Here is a 19,060-nt window from a genome sequence, read left to right on the forward strand (position 1 = left end):
GTCCCAGCCTTCTCCACCTTGTCCTTACAAGACCAGGTAAGGCACCTGAGGTGGCACAGCCATTGTCTTGGCCTGCCTGTTAAAGAAGGCTCAGAGCTCAGATTGGGTCCTGAGCCTTCAGCCCTAGACCTTTAAATCCTTGGACTTCAGAAGTTTGGAAGTTTAGGGCAGAGTTCTGGTCTGTCCCTGAAAACCAGGCAATGATTTAGAAACAGCTTTCCTCCAACTTTTGTCTCATGAAGCAAATGAAAATCAAGCCGGGGGGTAGGGGGAGGGGGGCGGGGAGGGAAATCTGATATAAAGCAAATATTATGGGAGGACAAGTTCTAGAGAAAAAGTCACCAGTCAGGGTATGACTGAGGTAATTTATAAGGACCAGTCCTCTTCTCTCCTTTCCTCTCCTCTCCCCTCCTCTCTTCCTGTTTACATAACTGACATTTTTTCCTTATTCATGTTGGCTTCAGCGAACTTAAAATTACACCAATATGGTGGAAGCAGAATTTGGCCAGCCCCCAATATTTTTACCATTAACTAAAATCTTCCCCAATTTGTCTTGTTTTCCTCTCTGACAATTTGCCTTTGCTTTGAGTAAATCGTATGTGAACCATACAAGCTGAAGCAATTTCTTAATGACTTGAGTCTTGATGAGGACACAGTGTGCTTTGTATAATGTGTTAAGTTTTTTAAAAAAGTAATCAGATAATTATAAAATGGAAGGGGAAAAATCTACACAAGTTCCAATCATAAAAGACACCTAATACTTTGATATGATTGAGCTAATTTCCCTAAATGGTAACTAGAAACATTGTGCCTTAGATGTTACATAGCAGCCATCAGAGGAACTAGTTCCTTTTCATAGATGCATATTGCAAGGATTGCAGTTGATATGCAAATACGTATTTTGAACTGAAAGAAAAGAACTTCTTAGGAAACCAGTAATGTTTTCTACCTAAAGGTAAATCATGATGGTCCCAACGTGGTACAAAGCTGAGGTACATTGAAATGTTCCTTTTCTAGCACCAGACCCGTGGTTTGAAATCCTTGCCGTGAAATTAGTCAAAGGGGGTCGCTGTGCAGCTCTGGCTGCTGTGCTGTTACGCAGAAAGCATGGGAGCAGCAATCAGGTAGGGCCCGGGAGGTTACACATGCCGGTGGGAAGGCAGCAGTCCCGGTGTGGCTCTCTTCTGCTGCCCCCACTCCTATGGAGCACCGGGTCTACTGTAAGAAGCAACCAAAGAAACAGGCCCAAATATCAGGGACAAGCAGCACGTGTGCCACTTCAGCAGCAGCCTTAATACACGGGAAGGGGCCAGGTCCATCTTTAGACCAGTGATGTCCACAGGAGGCTCCTAAGATGAAGGCTTTATTTGGTGTAACATGGATATGTTTCCCACAAGGTCATCCTCTCTGTTAGTGTGCAGAGGAGGGGGCAGCAGGATCTGGGAGCAAAGGAAGTCTCCATTGCACATGATCATGCACGCCTCAGACAGCACACCCTGCATATCTACCATATGTATCAGAGTGTTCCCATTATCTTTAAATAACCTGCTGCCTCTTTCACTTTTGTATCAGGGACTAATGTTAGTGAATTACACGTTAAAATCCCAGCCTTTCCTTAACATCACCTTGACTTGCTGTACCTAACTGCAAGCCAGCTTCCTCAAAACTCAGAGCTGCTCAGCTCCAAAGCTTTGACCTGAGCCTCTTTCCACATTATTCCCCTGCCATATTTAGGAGAGCTGTAGGAGAAATAACTCTGATTTTAATAATCACCTTATTTCATCAATAATCAGACAGTTGATTTTTATAACAATGCCATTGCGTTATTTAATGTGACAATGGCCCAGCTGTAAATGTCTGCATTTCTCTTTTTGTATCACTGACATCTGCCTGAGGAGAGTCTAAAACCCTTTCCTGGATTTTGCTTTTGTCTGTGCTCTTTCAAAAAGGCAAGTGCATTGTGATTCCAGGACTCTGTGACAGTTCCATCTCAAAGGCAAGGAAATAAGTAGAAACCAATCTGCTGACAAAACACAAGTCAGAGGATTGCTGTGTTGCCACCCTCAGTAAAACAGAGGCAGTCCCTTCCCCAGCTCCACACAACTAATCCTATCATGGATTGGAAGCCACACAACAAAATGCCATGCTTCAAGTTCTGCTGGTCTGCACACCTGCCCAGCTTGTCCGTAGAACAGGTTGGCCCAATGCAAGTTACCAACAAAAGGTCATACTTACAGGACAGGGTTGATTAAGAAATAGAAACCAGTCCTTCAGAAAGCCTGGTATTTCTTGTTTCTTTGAAAAAGGAGGGCTGAGTATGACTTCAGCATGAATTATTTTAATTGGTGGTTTTACAGACTTATGCATAGGCATGAAGAAAGCTTTGGCTACTGGAATAGTCTCTTATTTCTAAAGTCTTCTGACTTTAAAGACTTAATGGGAAAGAACATACGAAATTGATATCTTCCAGGAACCACCATTCATTACCATTGTATCTGCATGGATGAATGACAAAAAAAGTTTTACAAAAGCGAATGAAAGGCTGTTGAATCATTTCCTATGTCATACAGAAGCCTGCACATCCCTCAGGCAGGACTATCCAGAGGAGGGGCTGGGTTTGCAGGCTGCAGCAGCTGCGAGACTCAGGAGCAGGTTCAGCTGCTGTTAGAACAGAGCTGAGATGGGCACTGCACCCCAGGCACCCCCATGCCACCCCCCATCTCATTCAATGACCTGGGCAGCTTCCAGTACTGTAAAATCTAACTTAATTATTTCAAACAGTAATCGCAGGCAGAGTCAGAAGTACTTTCCTGTCACAGATTATTTAGTCAGGTTATGTACAAGTTCTGCAGAGCACATAGCACAAAAAGCCTGCAGTGACAGACAGCAGAGACTCTGAGAGCTCTTCCTCCCATTCTGAGCAGAACAGGGTAGTTTAAAACACATAGCACTGTCAAGAATTGGCACATAGATAAAGGATTCACTTCTACTGCGTGCCTTCTGTACCTGTTACTTTCAGATATCTGATTCCAAGGAAATAATAATTCATTTTACAACATATTTATTTATTTTGTTCTTCCTTGCAGACTCTTTATAGACTTAAAATACCCTCCTTCCTATTTTCCTAAGAAGCTAAGTTGCTGACACTTTCAGGACCATAGCAATATTAACTCTTGTGGTTTGGGTTTTTTTGCTGCATGAGTTTTGGGCAATCTGTTTTCACTGCATGGAGCCACCAGATGACATCTCCCGAGTCCGTTACAGTTCTTACCCCTCCAAAGCTTTGCCACCCTAATGAGAGACAGGAGGTCCCAGCAAGGTGTACACACCACAGCATGTCCTTTAGGCCATAAACGTCAGCTGAGCCAGAGGCCCTACATAGCCCTTTTAAGAGCTGGTCTGGGCCAATAATGCACAGATGCCCTCAAGACTACACATGACTGTTCTGGCTTTGCCAGTCTGTATCACCAGAGTCTTGTCTCTTCAGATGCACCAGTGCTTCTCTACAGAAATCAAAGGCATTGCCTCCAAACAGAGAAAAACTCATCCTCCACACAACCAGGCAATGTGCAAAAATTGCAGAGAACTAGCAATGCTGTCAGCATAGGTGCTTGGATATTCAGTTCCCTGAAAGGAAAAGCTCTTACTGCCTGGAATTTCTGAGTGATTTTAAGCAAAAAGCAGGAAAATAGGTGACATGAGAAACCGAATGTGTGTCCAGATGCTGTGCTTTAAAGAGCTAAAGACTTGCTTGTAAGGAAGGGGTTAAAGATATGCATGTGCTCTAAAGCAGTGCTCCCTACAAAGTGATGTCATTTCAGGATGTTGTCCAGGCTTTTCTTCACAAATCTTGTCTTCCTGAGGGAAAGGAAGGTAATCCCTAGACAGCAATAGGAGAGCACTGTCCAGCTTGTCCTAGGACAGCTATATGTGTGAGGAGGAAAGAGCCCATGGGTGCGCTGAGAAACACAGATGAGTGCTCATGCTGTGAGCAAGCTCTCTGTTGTGGGAGTTCTCACTCTCTCCTTCTCCCTTTTGGTCCACAACACTGCACGGTGAGCCAGCCTTCAATGGTTTGCTACAATGCAGACTTATTTCTAGACACCTTCTCAGAAAGCTAAGAGAAGAGCTAACGAATGCTGTGAGATAAATACCATGACAAGCATTTAAAGTAGCTTTTAAAATAACAGAAATTTACATATTTAAATTGTTTATAAATCTATAAATTATACACTATGTTATATTGTACATCTATTGTATGACAGCTGATGCTTTTGGAAGATGCTTGGAGAGAACTGTTTGTTCTAGGAATAGCACAATGGGCCATTCCAGTTGATGCTAACACTCTACTGGCTGTATCTGGTAAGAATTGCACAATTTAATGACTTTGTTACAAAAATTACCATAAAAATACATTACTGAAAAAAGAACAACATGTAAAGAATAACAAATTCCTACTGAACAATAGAGCATACCTGTCATTTATAAATCTATATTTAAATGCAAATAATGTTGTTTTGTTGTATTCATGACTGCTTGCATTGTCATTTAAATGCAAATTACTGTGTTTGTTATCATCCAAGAGAAGATTTTATATTAACTTTCATACAATATAGTCAGTTTACATGGAACCAGATAGACAAGTGTGACAATAGAGTGGATATTGATACAGAGGATTTTGTCAGAAATCAATATAAAATAAAGCAAATGCCTTTAATATTATTTATTTCATCTGTTTCTGTTTTAGGCATGAACGGTGACAATACAGATTCTCAGAAGCTGAATAAAATTATTTCAGAAATACAGGCTTTACAGGAGGTTGTGGCTAGATTTAGACAACTTCGGCTAGATGCTACTGAATTTGCCTGTCTCAAATGCATTGTCACTTTTAAAGCTGGTAAGCAGAAAGAATCCATTGCTCATCTGGTCTGATAACTATGAGGTTGCTACTTTAAATGACGCTACAACAATGACGCTTTGAACCAAACATAGATTTATATCACCCAACAGGTTTCCCAGTATTGAATTCCAATAGTCAGTGTTGTATTTTGAAAGGCTGACAGTGGAGCACTGGAGAACTAATTGGAATGTTTAATTTCCATTGATAGCACTAGCTGAACTGGTTTTGACCCACCTGAGAGTAAAGCTGAACTAGAATCATAGAAGGTTTTGGGTTGGAAGGGACCTTAAAACTCATCTAGTTCCAACCCCTGCCACGGGCAGGGACACCTTTCCACTAGAGCAGGTTGCTCCAAGCCCCATCCAACTTGGCCTTGAACACTGCCAGGGATGGGGCAGCCAAAGCTTCTCTGGGAAAACCGTGCCAGTGCCTCACCACCCTCACAGTAAAGAACAACTTCCTTACATCTAATCTACATCTACCCTCTTTCAGCTTAACGCCATTTCCCCTTGTCCTGTCACTACGGGCCCTTGTAAAAAGTCCCTCTCCAGTAACTAGTAACTAATCTGCTTTCCAGTGCCTACACACAGTGGTTCCGAACTGAGAAGTTTCCGAAATGCTGCCGCCATAGCAGCCCTTCAAGATGAAGCCCAGCTCACTCTGAACAGCTACATTCATACCAGGTGAGTGGTGTCTTCTCTCAATAGTTATTGCAGGTGTAGGGGTAAAATCCTGCTCTCACTGTTGTGAAGGTGACATGTCCACTGACTGAAATGGGGACTGGGCTGTTACAGCAAGTATACATTGGCTGTCAGCCTGCTGGCATTTCCTGATGAAACAGAATATAGAAAAGGTTATGAAAGACTAAAGATCACCAAGTCCAACCACGAATCTGACACTGCCAAGTCCACCACTAAACCATGTCCCTAAGCACCACATCTATGTCTTTTAAACCCCTCCAGGTATGGTGACTCCAGCACTGCCCTGGGCAGCCTGCTCCAGTGTTTGACAACCCTTTTGGTAAAGAAATGTTTCCTAATATCCAGTCTAAACCTCCTCTGGCACAACTTGATGCCATTTCCTCTTGTCCTATCACTTGTTACTTGGGAGAAGAGAACAGCCACCTCCTCACTACAACCTCCTTTCAGAGGTTGCAGAGAGGGACAAGATCCCCCTGAGCCTCCTTTTCTCCAGACTAAACCCCAGTTCCCTCAGCCATTCCTCTGAAGACTTCTGCTCTAGACCCTTCACCAGCTTCGTTGCTCTTCTCTGAATGCACTCCAGAACCTCAATTTATTCAGACAAATGGAAAAGCGCTAGAAGAAGAGATCTTCCTCTGAGAAGTGATACCCGCTGTGGCACACTTTGCAGTTCAGATGGCTACATTTCCCTTTACATTTTATTCAATCAAGTACCGTTAACAGTGATGCTGAAAACATCAGATCTGAAAGCAGTACGAGTGTTTTCACCAATGATCTCCAATCCCCATGTAATTTCTCCCATTTTGCAGACACAGAAATCAGGACACAAGGGAGTTAAATGCCTCTTCTAAGACATTCTAAGACTTCTAAGACTTGTAAGACTTTGAACCCTGAGTTTGTTCTCAGAACTTGTGAATCCCGTTTTGGTGCTGCAGCAGAGTGATGAGAATAATTTTTTGGGGAAGAAAATATTCCCCCTTGTCTCATTCAGCTGCTCTGGTCGGTTCAGGATTTCTAGGGAGAACTGCAACAGGTTTTGTAAAGCCCTTTAGCTGCAGTGGAAGTCCATGACACTAACACAGTGGGAGATGAGCAGAGGAAGAGATACTTTTATACAATTTTTTTCCTTCTGCAATTTTGATCTGTTCTCATAATAGCTGTCTATCAGAAGTCCACTCAGTATCAGAGATTAGATGCAGCAGCCTCTGAAGAACTTCTGTTTAGCCTATAGGGAGTGGCCTACCATGGGGACAAGAGCAAAAACGCAAATGCTATCCAGTTATGGCTAGTTCAGAGCAAAAAGAATAACTACTGTAGAGCAGCCTCTTCCTGTTCTTATGGAAGGCCTTTCCCATGGAGACTGCTTCCTAGGGTCTCCGAGTGAGACAGGGCCTGTTGAGGATAAAAGCCAGGGAGGAATGCTTTTACATACCCATGGTTTCCATTCCAGGCATGGCAACTTTTCCATTGCATTTCTGTCTTGCTGGAAATACTTACCTACTGGGCTAAACAGTGTTTGTTGTAAAAGACATTCTTTTACAGGAAAAAAAGTGCAGTCCACTGACAGGACTGTTACATTGACTCCAAAGGGACAGGGCTTTCAGCTTGCATTTCACCCTTAGGCTTGAACTTACCTTCCTGCCAGTGTTACAGCAGCATCAGCCCTTTGATCTCAGTGGAATTACTCTCAACAGGACACAAGGAAGGGCAAACTGAAGAAGCAGAGTGTTCCTCCAAATGACCTTTTTAGGTCCTTCTTTTAGAGAGACCACTGTAAGCAGAGGCTTGAGAATCATTGGTGTAATGATTTAGCGTAAGCACAGCTAGCTTACATCTCCTATGTTGTGCTGGCTTCAAAAGCTGGGAGAAAGGATAGGAAATATCCTATTATAGAAACACAGTATCTGAGGATAAAATACAGCTTCTTTAACAAGAAAATTTCTTTCCAAACGTATACAGCAACCAAAAGGGGGCAGAACAATTACCATGACAATCCAGCTAAGTTTAAATTGCACGTTAAATGACAGGGTATTTATTATAGGTCAAGCTCTTCCCTGAACTGCATCAAGAACATTGTTGTCGTACAAGGGACAAGTCAGAGCAGATCTTGTCTCTGTATTGCTACCACTCTGAGGGAGTAAACAAAGGAGCTAATCAAAACTCCAAGACATTGGTCTATATTCTGTTAATCTCCATTAGGAGAGTTTTCCTCTGAATTAACTTTCTTGCTCACTTGAGTACAAACCACAGGGTTTTAACACAGGTAGCACCCATTTGTACAATTTGTTGAATATTGGTCTTTTCTATAAAGTAGAAGATCTTCTTTGAAAAATACACTTTAAAACTTCAATAATATTTTTTCCTCTCTCTGTCTCTCAGGTATCCCACACAACCCTGTCGCTTTGGAAAACTTTTATTGCTTTTACCAGCTTTACGTTCCATCAGTCCATCTACAATAGAAGAAGTGTTTTTCAAAAAGACCATTGGGAATGTACCAATTACAAGACTGCTTTCAGATATGTACAAATCCAGTGACATATAAATCACCTTAAAATAAACCATCAGGATGGACAGTTTGAGAACTTTTATCTATGGAGAATAAGCCTCAACTAACAAAATCTACGGGAAGCATAAGCCTGGGAATGTTTAGCCTTTAAACCCATTGACACAAAATACCCCAGTAGATATGATTCTGCTGCTCTGAACAGAGTGATTTAGATCATGGAGAGAATGCTTTGTTCTACAGAAAAAGTGAAAGTGGTTGGAATTTGGCTGCTATTCCTGCTACTACAGGATGGAGGCAATTCAGATGCCAGTCATAGTTAACAAAGACTCTGCTATTCTCTCATTTAACTGGCAGATCTGAGACAAAATGTGAAAGAAGGTACTTTAGTTTGTTCAGTATTTGGAACCGGGTGACCAAACTTGGCTTCTGTTGTAACATGAGATGCGGTGGCCTTCAGAATTGTTTTAAAAGTAGCCTATGTTGAGAAAATGTTTTAATATGATAGGCAACATTTAAGACCAGGTTACCAAAACATTGCTCCTGCTATAATACATCATGAAGTGGCCTTCAGAACTGATTAAAAAGTAGCTTATGACGACAAGCTCCATTCTTCCTGCAAAATGAACTGGTGATCTTTGCTGCAGATGTCACCACAATTTGTTCGGTTAACATCTCAAAGACAGAAGAGCTTTATACACTTCCTCCCCGACCTTCCCCCCTTCTTCCACACACACACACACACATTCGCTCGCACACACACCTGAAAAGACACAAGTCAAGAAAGGAAGACTAAAACAGCAAAACCAAATACAATGGAGATGACTGCTTCAGTGACCTGCTGGCTGTCCCGTTGGCACAGTGCTGAAACCAAAGGCAACGGTGGCCAAACTCTTTGTCAGTGAGATGTGCAGAGAAGTGAAATGACTATTAAGAAAAAATAATCAATGGAAGGAATTTTATTTCAAAGAAATAAAGTTTTTGACTGATACAATGCTAACAATTTCCAAAAGTCTCCAATGCCTTTTTAGAAAACTCCAGGTTCTAATTTTGAAGCTTTGTTCGCCTACACCCTCTCACACACAAAAATGTTATAAGCTGCTTATTTGATGTATGAAAAAAATGTAGGAAAAACCATTTTAAGATAGCTGCTGTACTTTTCAAAATTTGATTTGTTATTAGGAACTAGCACTGAGAAAAATCAGCACTTGGACTATCATAGAATGAGTAAAACTTTTCCTGTACAAAGTGGATTAACTGATTTGTGAAGTTAAAAAGTTGTACTCATTGTATTTACAAAGAATAAAAATATATTGAATTTAAACTACTTTCCACTGTTCATTTAACAATTGTCCTTCTGTTTCTGTATTAGTTTCCTCCCCTGTACTCTGCTTGCCAGGGATCAGGAATATTCTCTACTAAAATGGATTGCCTTGGATGCTGTGGAGTCTCCATCATCAAAGGGTTTAAAAAGCAGGTTAGACAAACATTAAAGGAACAGCTTAGGTGATCCTGCCTTGGGGTAGGGGACTTTGAGGTCCAGCTATTTCCTGTAATTCAAATACCTGCTGCAAGGTTTTCTTCTCAGGAGCTGACATAGAGCTTTTCCTAGGACACAATACTACGCAGATCAGAGGTCTAACCTAGTACAAGTCTTCTGCTTTGTGTTATTACGACTTTTAGCGTAGGTGAATCGCACAGCTAACAAGACGAGTACAAGAAGATTGCTTCCATTAAAAAGATTCTGAGGTTTTACTATGGTGTTCATTTGTGTCATCACACTAAAGAGGTAGGCAGCTCCCAATGCACAGAATAAGCTGGTAATAGAAGGGAAATACAACATATCCTTCATGTGACAATGAGCCACACACACTAACGTGACAGGTGGAAGTGAACAGCATACATCAGTGGCTTACTGGTTTTCAGTGTCAAGGAATACAGACCACAAGTGAAATCCTAGCTCCGCTGACTCCAAACAGAAAAATCTCATGTTTCAGAGGTCAGTTTTCACTCCAACTCTCTTCCATTTGTAGTCTACTAGGTCCCATGTCCTATCCTTTCCAGGATAGCCAGACCATGAAACATACAAGACCAGTCTTTTGGTGAGTCAGGTGAGAAAAAATTAAGATGGAGCACATGAGAATGCATTTACCACAGGCCATAGCACATTCTTTGAAAGAAACCAACAAATGCTATGTTCTTCCTGCACCTTCAACCATTTTCTGCTCTCTAAGCTAAAAAGAACTGGACAGGGCAGAAAAATCTATTGCGGTTCTCCACTCTGTGACAATTCAGTTTATGAGGTAAAGAAGTTGAACCCAGTGCTGTGAAGAACCCATAACAGAAGAGTCAGTCATCAGTAAGATTCATGCTGCTGTCCCAGAGCAGCAATAACACACTCTGCAGTGTGCTGTAGCCCCAGTCCCTAGATTACCTAGGCCAGAGGATGCAACACAGTGTACTAGCTTTCTCCCAGTTGTAAAGCAGCCAGGGCAATGCACATCTCATCCTCTTACCCGCAGGACCTACTGCCTGCTACAGAGCAGACTCACAACCTGGGAACGATGCCCAGACCCCCATGGTTGAGGCACAGCTAATCACAGACCACGCCTTCCTCTCAGTGCTGCAGATTGCACAGAAGCTGAACCAGTTACAAAACACCAGAATTAAGGTCTCTAGTTCACCTTGAAGGACTGAAGGCCAGATGAAAACCCAGGGTCCAGTGCAGACGTCCTGCCAACCTCAGTGGTTAGCACTGAAGTCCTCACTTTAGAAACAGCAATGTTCTGCCATCAAGCATGCAGCTTTTCCCTCTTCAGCTTCTTGGTTTTTGCACAGCAAATAAAGATTGTGCCATCATCTTTGACTTCTGAAAGAAATTTCTCAGAAGAGAACACTAAGAAAAGAAAATACCTTACTATGTATCTAAACCTAAATAATAAAACTTGATATGGGTTTAGCCCTTCTTCCCCTGATTTTACATGTGATTCAATAAGCACATGGAATTTTAGTATTGATTTTACATTATCAAAAACTTCTTGAAAAGCAAGTCTGCTCGAGGCTGCAAGCGGGCTGTCAGTTTTTTTGGTCCCCGATTTCATGAATAGAACTGTTGGAGAGATTCAGCAAAGTTCTTAAGTGTGAGGGGGAAGGAACAATTATTTGAGCATCTAACATTCAGTGTAGCTAGGTACTAGCACAACATATAATCCAGTCAGCCACTACTGTTGTGTCAGTGCAATCTGTTACACCCAGACTGCCATAAGTGAGGTTAATGGTCTTAGTGAGACTAGTAACTTTGCCAGTAAGTTTGTAGGATGTTCTTGACTGTGATAAGTATTATAAGGAAAAAGCAGAAGAGCCACATCTAAGCCAACAGGTACAGTTACCAAAGAGCACACTGGATCAGATTGCTACAAGCATGTTCTTGAATCTGATTTCATGAACATCTGGACAGATAATGCCCATGTCACATTTGGAGGCACTAAGGCACATCTCCAGCCATAAAAGCATCCAGTGAGAAAGAAGACTTCTGCAGTATTACCTGCAGTTCAGGCATCAGCCACCTGCATTTCACTAGTGGTCATAACAAGCACAACTCTACAGCTTCCCCTTCCTTTAATGCCCAGGGAAGCGGTCTGTGAGCACACCTTATAGCAGACTTGTATGACTTCGTGTCCCTAAGTGTATTTGTAGAGAGAGCTACTTTAATCTAGGAATGAAGCTATAATGTATCACAGGTTACGTCAACTTTCCTTCTCTGTAGGATGGTATAATTTCCATTTGCTAGTGGAAGCTTAGATTGATGCCTCTCATACCCAGTAGAGAAAGTACTCTTTCCCAAAATTCATTGAAGCCATCAATCTATTGACTGCCTATCACAAGCAGGGTTGCAGCTTTGGCTCCACAACACAGGAACAGCCTTCAATATCTTTATATGTTCTTTAACACTTGAGCAGCAAGCACAAGCATCTAAGGGTATTTAGTGCTGTTTGTTAGTAACACAATAGTACACTGCAGAAGAGCATCACAGCAAGGCTGAAACATCAGTTCACTTATAGTCAAGTCTGTGCTTCTCAGAAAGCATGAGATACCCCACACTCAAGGTCAAGAGTGACAAAACATTTGAAGTGCATTTTCACTTTTATTTCAAAACTTTAGACAAGTTACTTTAGTATATAAATTTGATTTTTCCTTTTACAGAATATAAAGATAATTCCCTCATTACTTCAGTATAAAGTGTTTTACAAGCTTGAAGACATTTGCATAAGTGTTTCTCACACAGGGTATCAGAAATAAAGCAGTCTTTCTACACAGGTTCAGACAGATGACTACCTCAGAAACAGCATAGCAATTTAGTCAAATACAAGTGAACATGTGACACTACAACTGTGAGAGTTCAAGTAAGGCCAAGTCAGTAAACATTGTAAGTCATTGCAAATAAGAGTGAAAGGGTTTGTGAGACATTGCAAGGGGTGGATGGTCTCATAGTATAATACTCTTAAATTGAGAATTCAGAGGGATTTAGCTAGAAGACAAGTGAGTTCTTTAATGCTATAAAGCATATGCAAAGATCAAGCAGTGTACTGATGTTAGTGGAGACTTCGTGCCTGTTTATCCTCAGCATGCTAAGACAAACTACAACCTCTTAAAACCAAGCATAAGAACCACTAATATTTGAGAGGACAGTTTCAGAACTCAAGTATGCCTTATTTTGGATGGTGTGTAGTTTTTGTCTATTACTTCATCTTGTAAGAACATGTGAAGACAGCGCTCATTCTGTGCCAGTGGGTGACCTGCAACCCTGGAGAGGAAAACACAAGCGTTAGTGCTAACAAACCAAGCCTACTTGCAGCTAGCAAGGTTTTTATACCAGTAACATATGGCTCTGCACTTAGGCATAGATCCCACTTCCAGGTCACCACTGGTGACTGGAATGATGTCTAACAGCAAGATTTGTCATTCTCTCCTAGATGAAGTTAGTCCACAGGAACCCAGAGCTATCTCTGGATGATTTAGAAGCATGTTATGTCATCACTTGTCACCTGCAAATGAGAAGACTATCATCTCAGCATTAAGAAGCCTAAAGTTAAGCAAGCCAAGCAGACTTTTACAGGTCTTGATGCCTTTGACACAGGACACATTTCTAAAGGCTGTTTAACCCCTCAGCCTCAGTCTAACTCAATAGCAGTCAGCCCAGGCAGAGTTAAAGACTTACTCCACCAGGGGGTGTGAAGGTCTTCTGAAGGCTCTGACACTGTTTAGAGCAGTGTCTTACCATGGTCACTAGTCACACTTGCATGTGCAAGCAGCACTGATGCACGGCCCGAGGGTACTGGCCACTCTGTTAATTGCAGGTATCTTTAGGTATGAAACATAAGAGACAGAGTTTGTCTGTGCTAGAAGAGATCAGAATCTCTACTGCAGATATACGTTTGCTCTGCATAAATACTCAGCCACCATCCTTTTAACAGTAAAGGAGCTGAAACTGAATTAGAAGACACTCCAAAGCTTGGGAGAAACCCACAAGGTATACATTTAAACTCTTAAAATACCATGAAACCTTCTGTGTAGGTAAAAATCCAAGAGAATCAGAATCCCTGGAAGTTGATCACTTGTGAAAACCTAAAGCAGTTTGGTGTCAAAAAAGCTACATCCAGTTGGTCAATCAAGACAGGCCTCTTCCTTGAAGACAGAAAGCCTCCCATCCTTCCTAGGGCAGCTTATGTCAGCCATAAGGCCCCATTATCTGTCAGAACATTTCTGCTCTAAATGGAAGTTATATCTAGTTGAACACATGTAATACATTGTCAACTCCAGTGGCTCAGCATCAGTACTTCAAAGCACTTTTGTGCATCTTCTCCAGATGTATCTATATCAGTGCTTATTTCACCACTGGACTGATTCACTTGTCACTGCTCACTTGTCATTGTGTCCTTTGAGGAAGCTGACTCTCCTATTCAGCACTGAGATTATTTCAAGTGCAATCATAAAACCTATCAATCTTACCAGGTCCTAATAAGTGAGAAGCAATCTTAAGCATTAGTTCACAAGGAAGATAGTCTGGAATAACTAGTTTGAGTTTCTTACCCCCAAACTGAAGCTGCTTGAACTTTAAGGAAAAATTATACAGGAGAAGATGATGAGGCAGCAAGATGTTCACTGTCCTGTTCAGGAAGGCTTGCAAATTGGTGGCTGAATTGCAAGACTAGATCTGATCCCTCAGATTTGGCTCTTGGCTTCACATGAGTATCTCGCTCTGCGTCAGCTTTTCCTCAGTATTCCTCACTAAAGTGACACTCTCACACAGCAGCTGCTATTTCAAGAATTTTCATGTACCCCAAGGTCATACTCAGACAGAAAAGTGTTGCAGCACAGCCACCACTGTGAATGTCATTCTAGGTAGTACTGATGGTGGTACCAGCAAGCAGGCCCAAAAGAGCTGACTCAAGCTGCACTGCTATGATCTAGTCCATTTAGACTCTACATCTAGAGGGACAAAGCTTCTCTCAACACCGCTCTTAACATTCCTGGATATGAAGAACTGGCACCAGTGCCAGGTCTTTTTTGGATACAGTAATACCAGTTATCCGAAAGACTTCTCTAGTCTACAAGCAAAGATCATCTTTCAGATTGTAGTAATGTGCATGTACTGTGCAAATTACATTCAAGTCTAAGTACACTAGTACTCAGAGTACTTGGTAGAAGCCAAGCCTTAAAGCTTCTACAAGGTTCAAAAAAGTGTAGTGGTATTTGCTTGACGCCATTAGAATAAATCGATAAGGCTGAATAGCTGGAAGTTGTGCCTGAAGAGCCTTGTTCCAGCTGTACTTAAGTCTGCCACTACATCAATGTCTACATTAACAGCCTGGTTTTTTTTCCAAAGACGGAAAAACTGACCAAGAAGTTTTATACTTCCACAAGATCAATGTATTACTTGCTGTAGGACTGAATAAGTGATACTAGTAAACTGGCCACTCCATTTCTGTCAGCTATACTGAGTTTTTCCCAGAGATTTCAGTCAAGGTAACTGTTTCACTGCCATCTGCTTCAGATCATAAACAGCCCTTTTCCCCCACATATTAGTAGACTAGAAAGCTTTCAGCATAGGAAGCTTTCAGTAAAGTGCAGTAAGTGTACTTCTTCCACATTTAATGTAGAATCCCAAGCCTTCATGGTCAAAAGTTGTACTTTGCAATCATAACTGCCTTGATTGTACAGCCTTAAAAAAAGAGGCCAACACAAAACACATTCCATCTGCCTTCATGGAGTGTGAATGCAAGTCTAGATGCCTTGGAAATTCATTCCACTTGTCTTTGAACAAAGACCAGTCTGAAGAATTTTACCTGCTCAGAGCCATTAACACCACCACTAAATTGAGCTAACAAGCAACTATGTGAAGAAAATTTCAGAGGCTTCATACGGTCACTGTCACTTGCAACTCTAAGCCACATGCCTGAACTGACTAACAACAACTGACAAGCAGATTCTTCTGAATTCTGGCTCAACTCAGACATCCCCTGCTCCTGTTAAACATCATTACTATTGAACAAGATTAGAATGCTAGTGGAACTGACAAGCTTGAACTTTTAAAAGGGAGCAGTCCCAAATCCAGTTGGTCTGAAGAGTATTTGCTGTAGAAACCAGAAGAGCTGGTTAACTGACAGTACTCCTTCTCACCCACTGTTTGGATCCACACTGTTAAAGAGATTAAAGTAGCTCTTCAAGTCAATATACAGAGAGCAGTTAGTAGTGTCAGATGGTAGAAAAAGAAGCATAAGATTGTTACTGTAATTTCTGCTCACCCTTTGAAAGGCAGTGACAAAACCCAAAGTGTCTATTTCAAACTATGTATGTATTCTTACATCTTCAGAAAGATTCTCATGATGATTAGAGAAAATATGCATCATTACACAAGCTGATAATACCTTACATCTGCAATCAAAGTAAACTGCTGTAAGCCCATTGTAAGCTCCATTGTTCAACCAGTGGAGGACACCTTTTCAGAAATGAAAAGTAGAACTATTTGAATGCTATAATTTTACTAGTAATTTACATAAATTATCAACAGCTGTTCAGGTAAGCATTAAGATATCTAAGTAAACACCGGATGAGCAATGTCCTACTGCAAGATTAGTGAAAGTTACCAGTCTGAACCTAGTTGCAACCACCATAGTTAGAGGATTAGCAGCTTTAATTCAATTTTTCAGAGCAGAGTTCTGGGTTCGCCTCCAGGTAACTAGACCAAACACTTACTTGTTTATGAATTGTTCAAGAGCTTGCTTCCTTTCCTCGATAAAGGAATCATCAAATATGCCATCATCTCCTCGGAAGGGGAGCTGACGGAGAAGAGCTTTTCCTGGTAGAGGTGGTACCACAACCTGAAAGATTTAGAAAAGTGTCCTTAAGTACAGCCCGTAAGCAAGTTTATACACCTCCTCTGCTACCTCTTCTTCCTAAAGGACCCAACTCAGTCACACCCCTAGTGAAGTAAGATGACATGACCAGAGGAGAACAGTATCTGCCCATAGATGTAAGCTGAATTCAAGTAGTTAAACTCTGAATTAACTCCAAACCATTAAACAGCTGCTAGCATGGTATACCTGAGGTTTACTGAAAGATTTACAGTGTTTTAGTTCTGGACATTTTCAAGCACAATATCTGTTCTATATGATACATGCTTTATAACATTACAACAACATTTTAGCACCACTACTCTTTGTATGTCTATGAAGACTTGTATTTACCTTTCATTTCACCCACCTTGCTTTCTCTTTCTAGTTCATTCCTTAGCCATTCAAAGTCACTGTATCTTCTTCTGACTGTAGATTCTTTCAATTTGAAAATAGGTAGATTTGTCTGAGAACAAGAACATAATCTATTGATTAGACAAATTAGAAGTTTTGATAAGCAGAAGCAAGAAGCAAGTTGTTCAGTTACAAAGTAGTTCTACTTAAGCAACGACAACAGTATTGAGAAACACTCAAGATACAGAAATACCAATAAAGCCCTGTAAGCTACATGAGTAAGTTGTGCCTCAAACTGCTTAACTGTGGGCCTCATTTACATGGCATTCTAATCACCGGTATTTTGCCACCACCTAGTAGAATACCAGATTTGCTTGCCACTTAAGGAGATGTTCCTAAGGTTGCACAAGCATGTGCTATTCTTACTGTCTCAGGAACTGAATTCCCAATGCACAAAATTGGAGGGGGAAAGAGAAAGTTTTCATAATCCACTTACGCATTTGAGGGAGTGTTTCAGGTATCAGCACAGGACATAACCAAGCTTCCTGTACTTTTCTGCTACCTGATACACCTTGGCTTCCAGCATTTTCAAACCCAAAACTATTAAATCCTACAGTGAATCCATTCAGGACGGATGAAGCTGAAAATTGTGCAAGCTGCCAAGTTTGGATAGCTCCAAAGATGTCAATAAGGCTGAGATGAAACAGAACATTCAGTGGCAGTGAGAGCACACTGGTTTGTTACGAAGTTGAACCAAGCAGAGCTCGATTAGGCAGAACTTTCCTGAACAAGGCTAGGAGTCAGCACTCGACTTCAATACCCTTGAAAGAGACAAATGGAAACAAAGCTATAATGCTGCACAAGACCATGTTAAATACACAAGCATCCTGATACATGTCCTTAAGCCAACTTGGGGAAGCCTTTATTGCTTCTGTGCATTCTTAGGGTGCACTGTTATACCATTGTTGTAATCCAATTTACACATTATAATAAGAGTAGACATTGAGAGTGCACTTTTATTGACATCCCCAGATGTCATTAAGATTAGATGTCATCCTAAGATCCAAGACCACAATCTGAAGTTTAAATGACATTGAGAATTCAAACTGGCTAAAGTGTTACAAAAATCTTTGTAGGCATTTGACCTACTGAATGCAAGACCAGAAGTCTGTAATTGCCATACATAACCAGCAGTAACAGACCAAAGCTTGCTGCTGTCACACTGCATGTTCACTATCTTCACCTTGAAAGAAGACTCCTGAGAAGTACCCTAGGAGGCTGATGTTCACATGGACTACAGTTATCCCCAGGTTTCCTGCTGGCAGAAGCACAGTAGTCATTTTCAGCCAATGAGTTACTTTTTGTTGGTTTATTTTTAATTTTTAAGCCAACTCAGATTCTGGTCACAGTTTGAGTGGATATCCCTGTACACTATCATTTGTAGACCATTATGCTTAAGCTATCATTGAATGACTCTTGTGGCTGCCCAAACCAGGTTTAATTGCAGAGATACTCTCCTGCAGTAGGCAGGCCTATGACTATGGGCCACTGTATTACTGCCAACCAAGAACAAGTTTTTGGCTGTCACAGTTCAAAAGTACTTGAAGAGTTAGCTGTGTACTTTCACGTGCTATTTAGTCCATACTTCAATGATATAGTACAAAACAATATTTTGTTATGAAATCTCTTACTGGTAAATATTTAAAAATATTTGAGCTCTCCTTCCAAGCTAAAGCATTGTTGATTGTACTAGTGACTAATAATGAAGTTGCACTTAAGACTATTGTGTCAGAAGTCAGGCTTTATAAAGAAACACTCTTGTCTTCAGGGTAAGAATACTCACTCAAGAGTGAATACAGCTAGGTCCCCCAGAGTGCATGAAGGAGATTCCCAGAAGTTAAGTGCTTGATTATTTTTCTCTGATTTCAGTTATTGGCTTTTTAACTAAGTTCAGCCGTCCACATTACAACATCAGCTCTTTGTCAGCATCTTGGATATAAAGTCCTTTACAGTATTTAACACATAGGCTCTCACCTGCAGAAAATATTACTTTCTCCTCTCAAGTTACTTACAAGAGGGATTAGAACTGAATAAAAGCAGCTAAGAGCAACGGGTTCTCAGATTTTCAGGAACTCTTTGCATGCTTCTGGGCATGAAGTCTAGTAAAGTTAATCTCTAAACAACGTATCAGGCTTTCAGGTATAATGTG

The 19,060-nt window shown here is 41.1% G+C and overlaps 2 protein-coding genes across 2 annotated transcripts; one reads left to right on the forward strand and one right to left on the reverse strand.

Annotated features, from left to right (window-relative positions):
- Window positions 1–3: 3 nt before the first annotated feature.
- Window positions 4–9,423, forward strand: NR2E1 (nuclear receptor subfamily 2, group E, member 1; the record flags this gene model as incomplete). The annotated part of the gene is made up of 5 exons (XM_010013952.1): window positions 4–36; window positions 4,266–4,362; window positions 4,748–4,897; window positions 5,478–5,583; window positions 7,981–9,423. Coding segments are annotated over 5 exons (549 nt in total), but the record flags the coding sequence as incomplete, so codon positions are not given.
- Window positions 9,424–12,211: 2,788 nt separating this feature from the next.
- SNX3 (sorting nexin 3) lies at window positions 12,212–16,963 on the reverse strand (the record flags this gene model as incomplete). The annotated part of the gene is made up of 3 exons (XM_010013953.1): window positions 12,212–12,908; window positions 16,361–16,485; window positions 16,868–16,963. Coding segments are annotated over 3 exons (327 nt in total), but the record flags the coding sequence as incomplete, so codon positions are not given.
- Between the last annotated feature and the right edge of the window lie 2,097 nt (window positions 16,964–19,060).

This window comes from Nestor notabilis, unplaced genomic scaffold (assembly GCF_000696875.1).
Source record: "Nestor notabilis isolate BGI_N333 unplaced genomic scaffold, ASM69687v1 scaffold23234, whole genome shotgun sequence".
Classification (NCBI taxonomy): Eukaryota; Metazoa; Chordata; class Aves; order Psittaciformes; family Psittacidae; genus Nestor; species Nestor notabilis.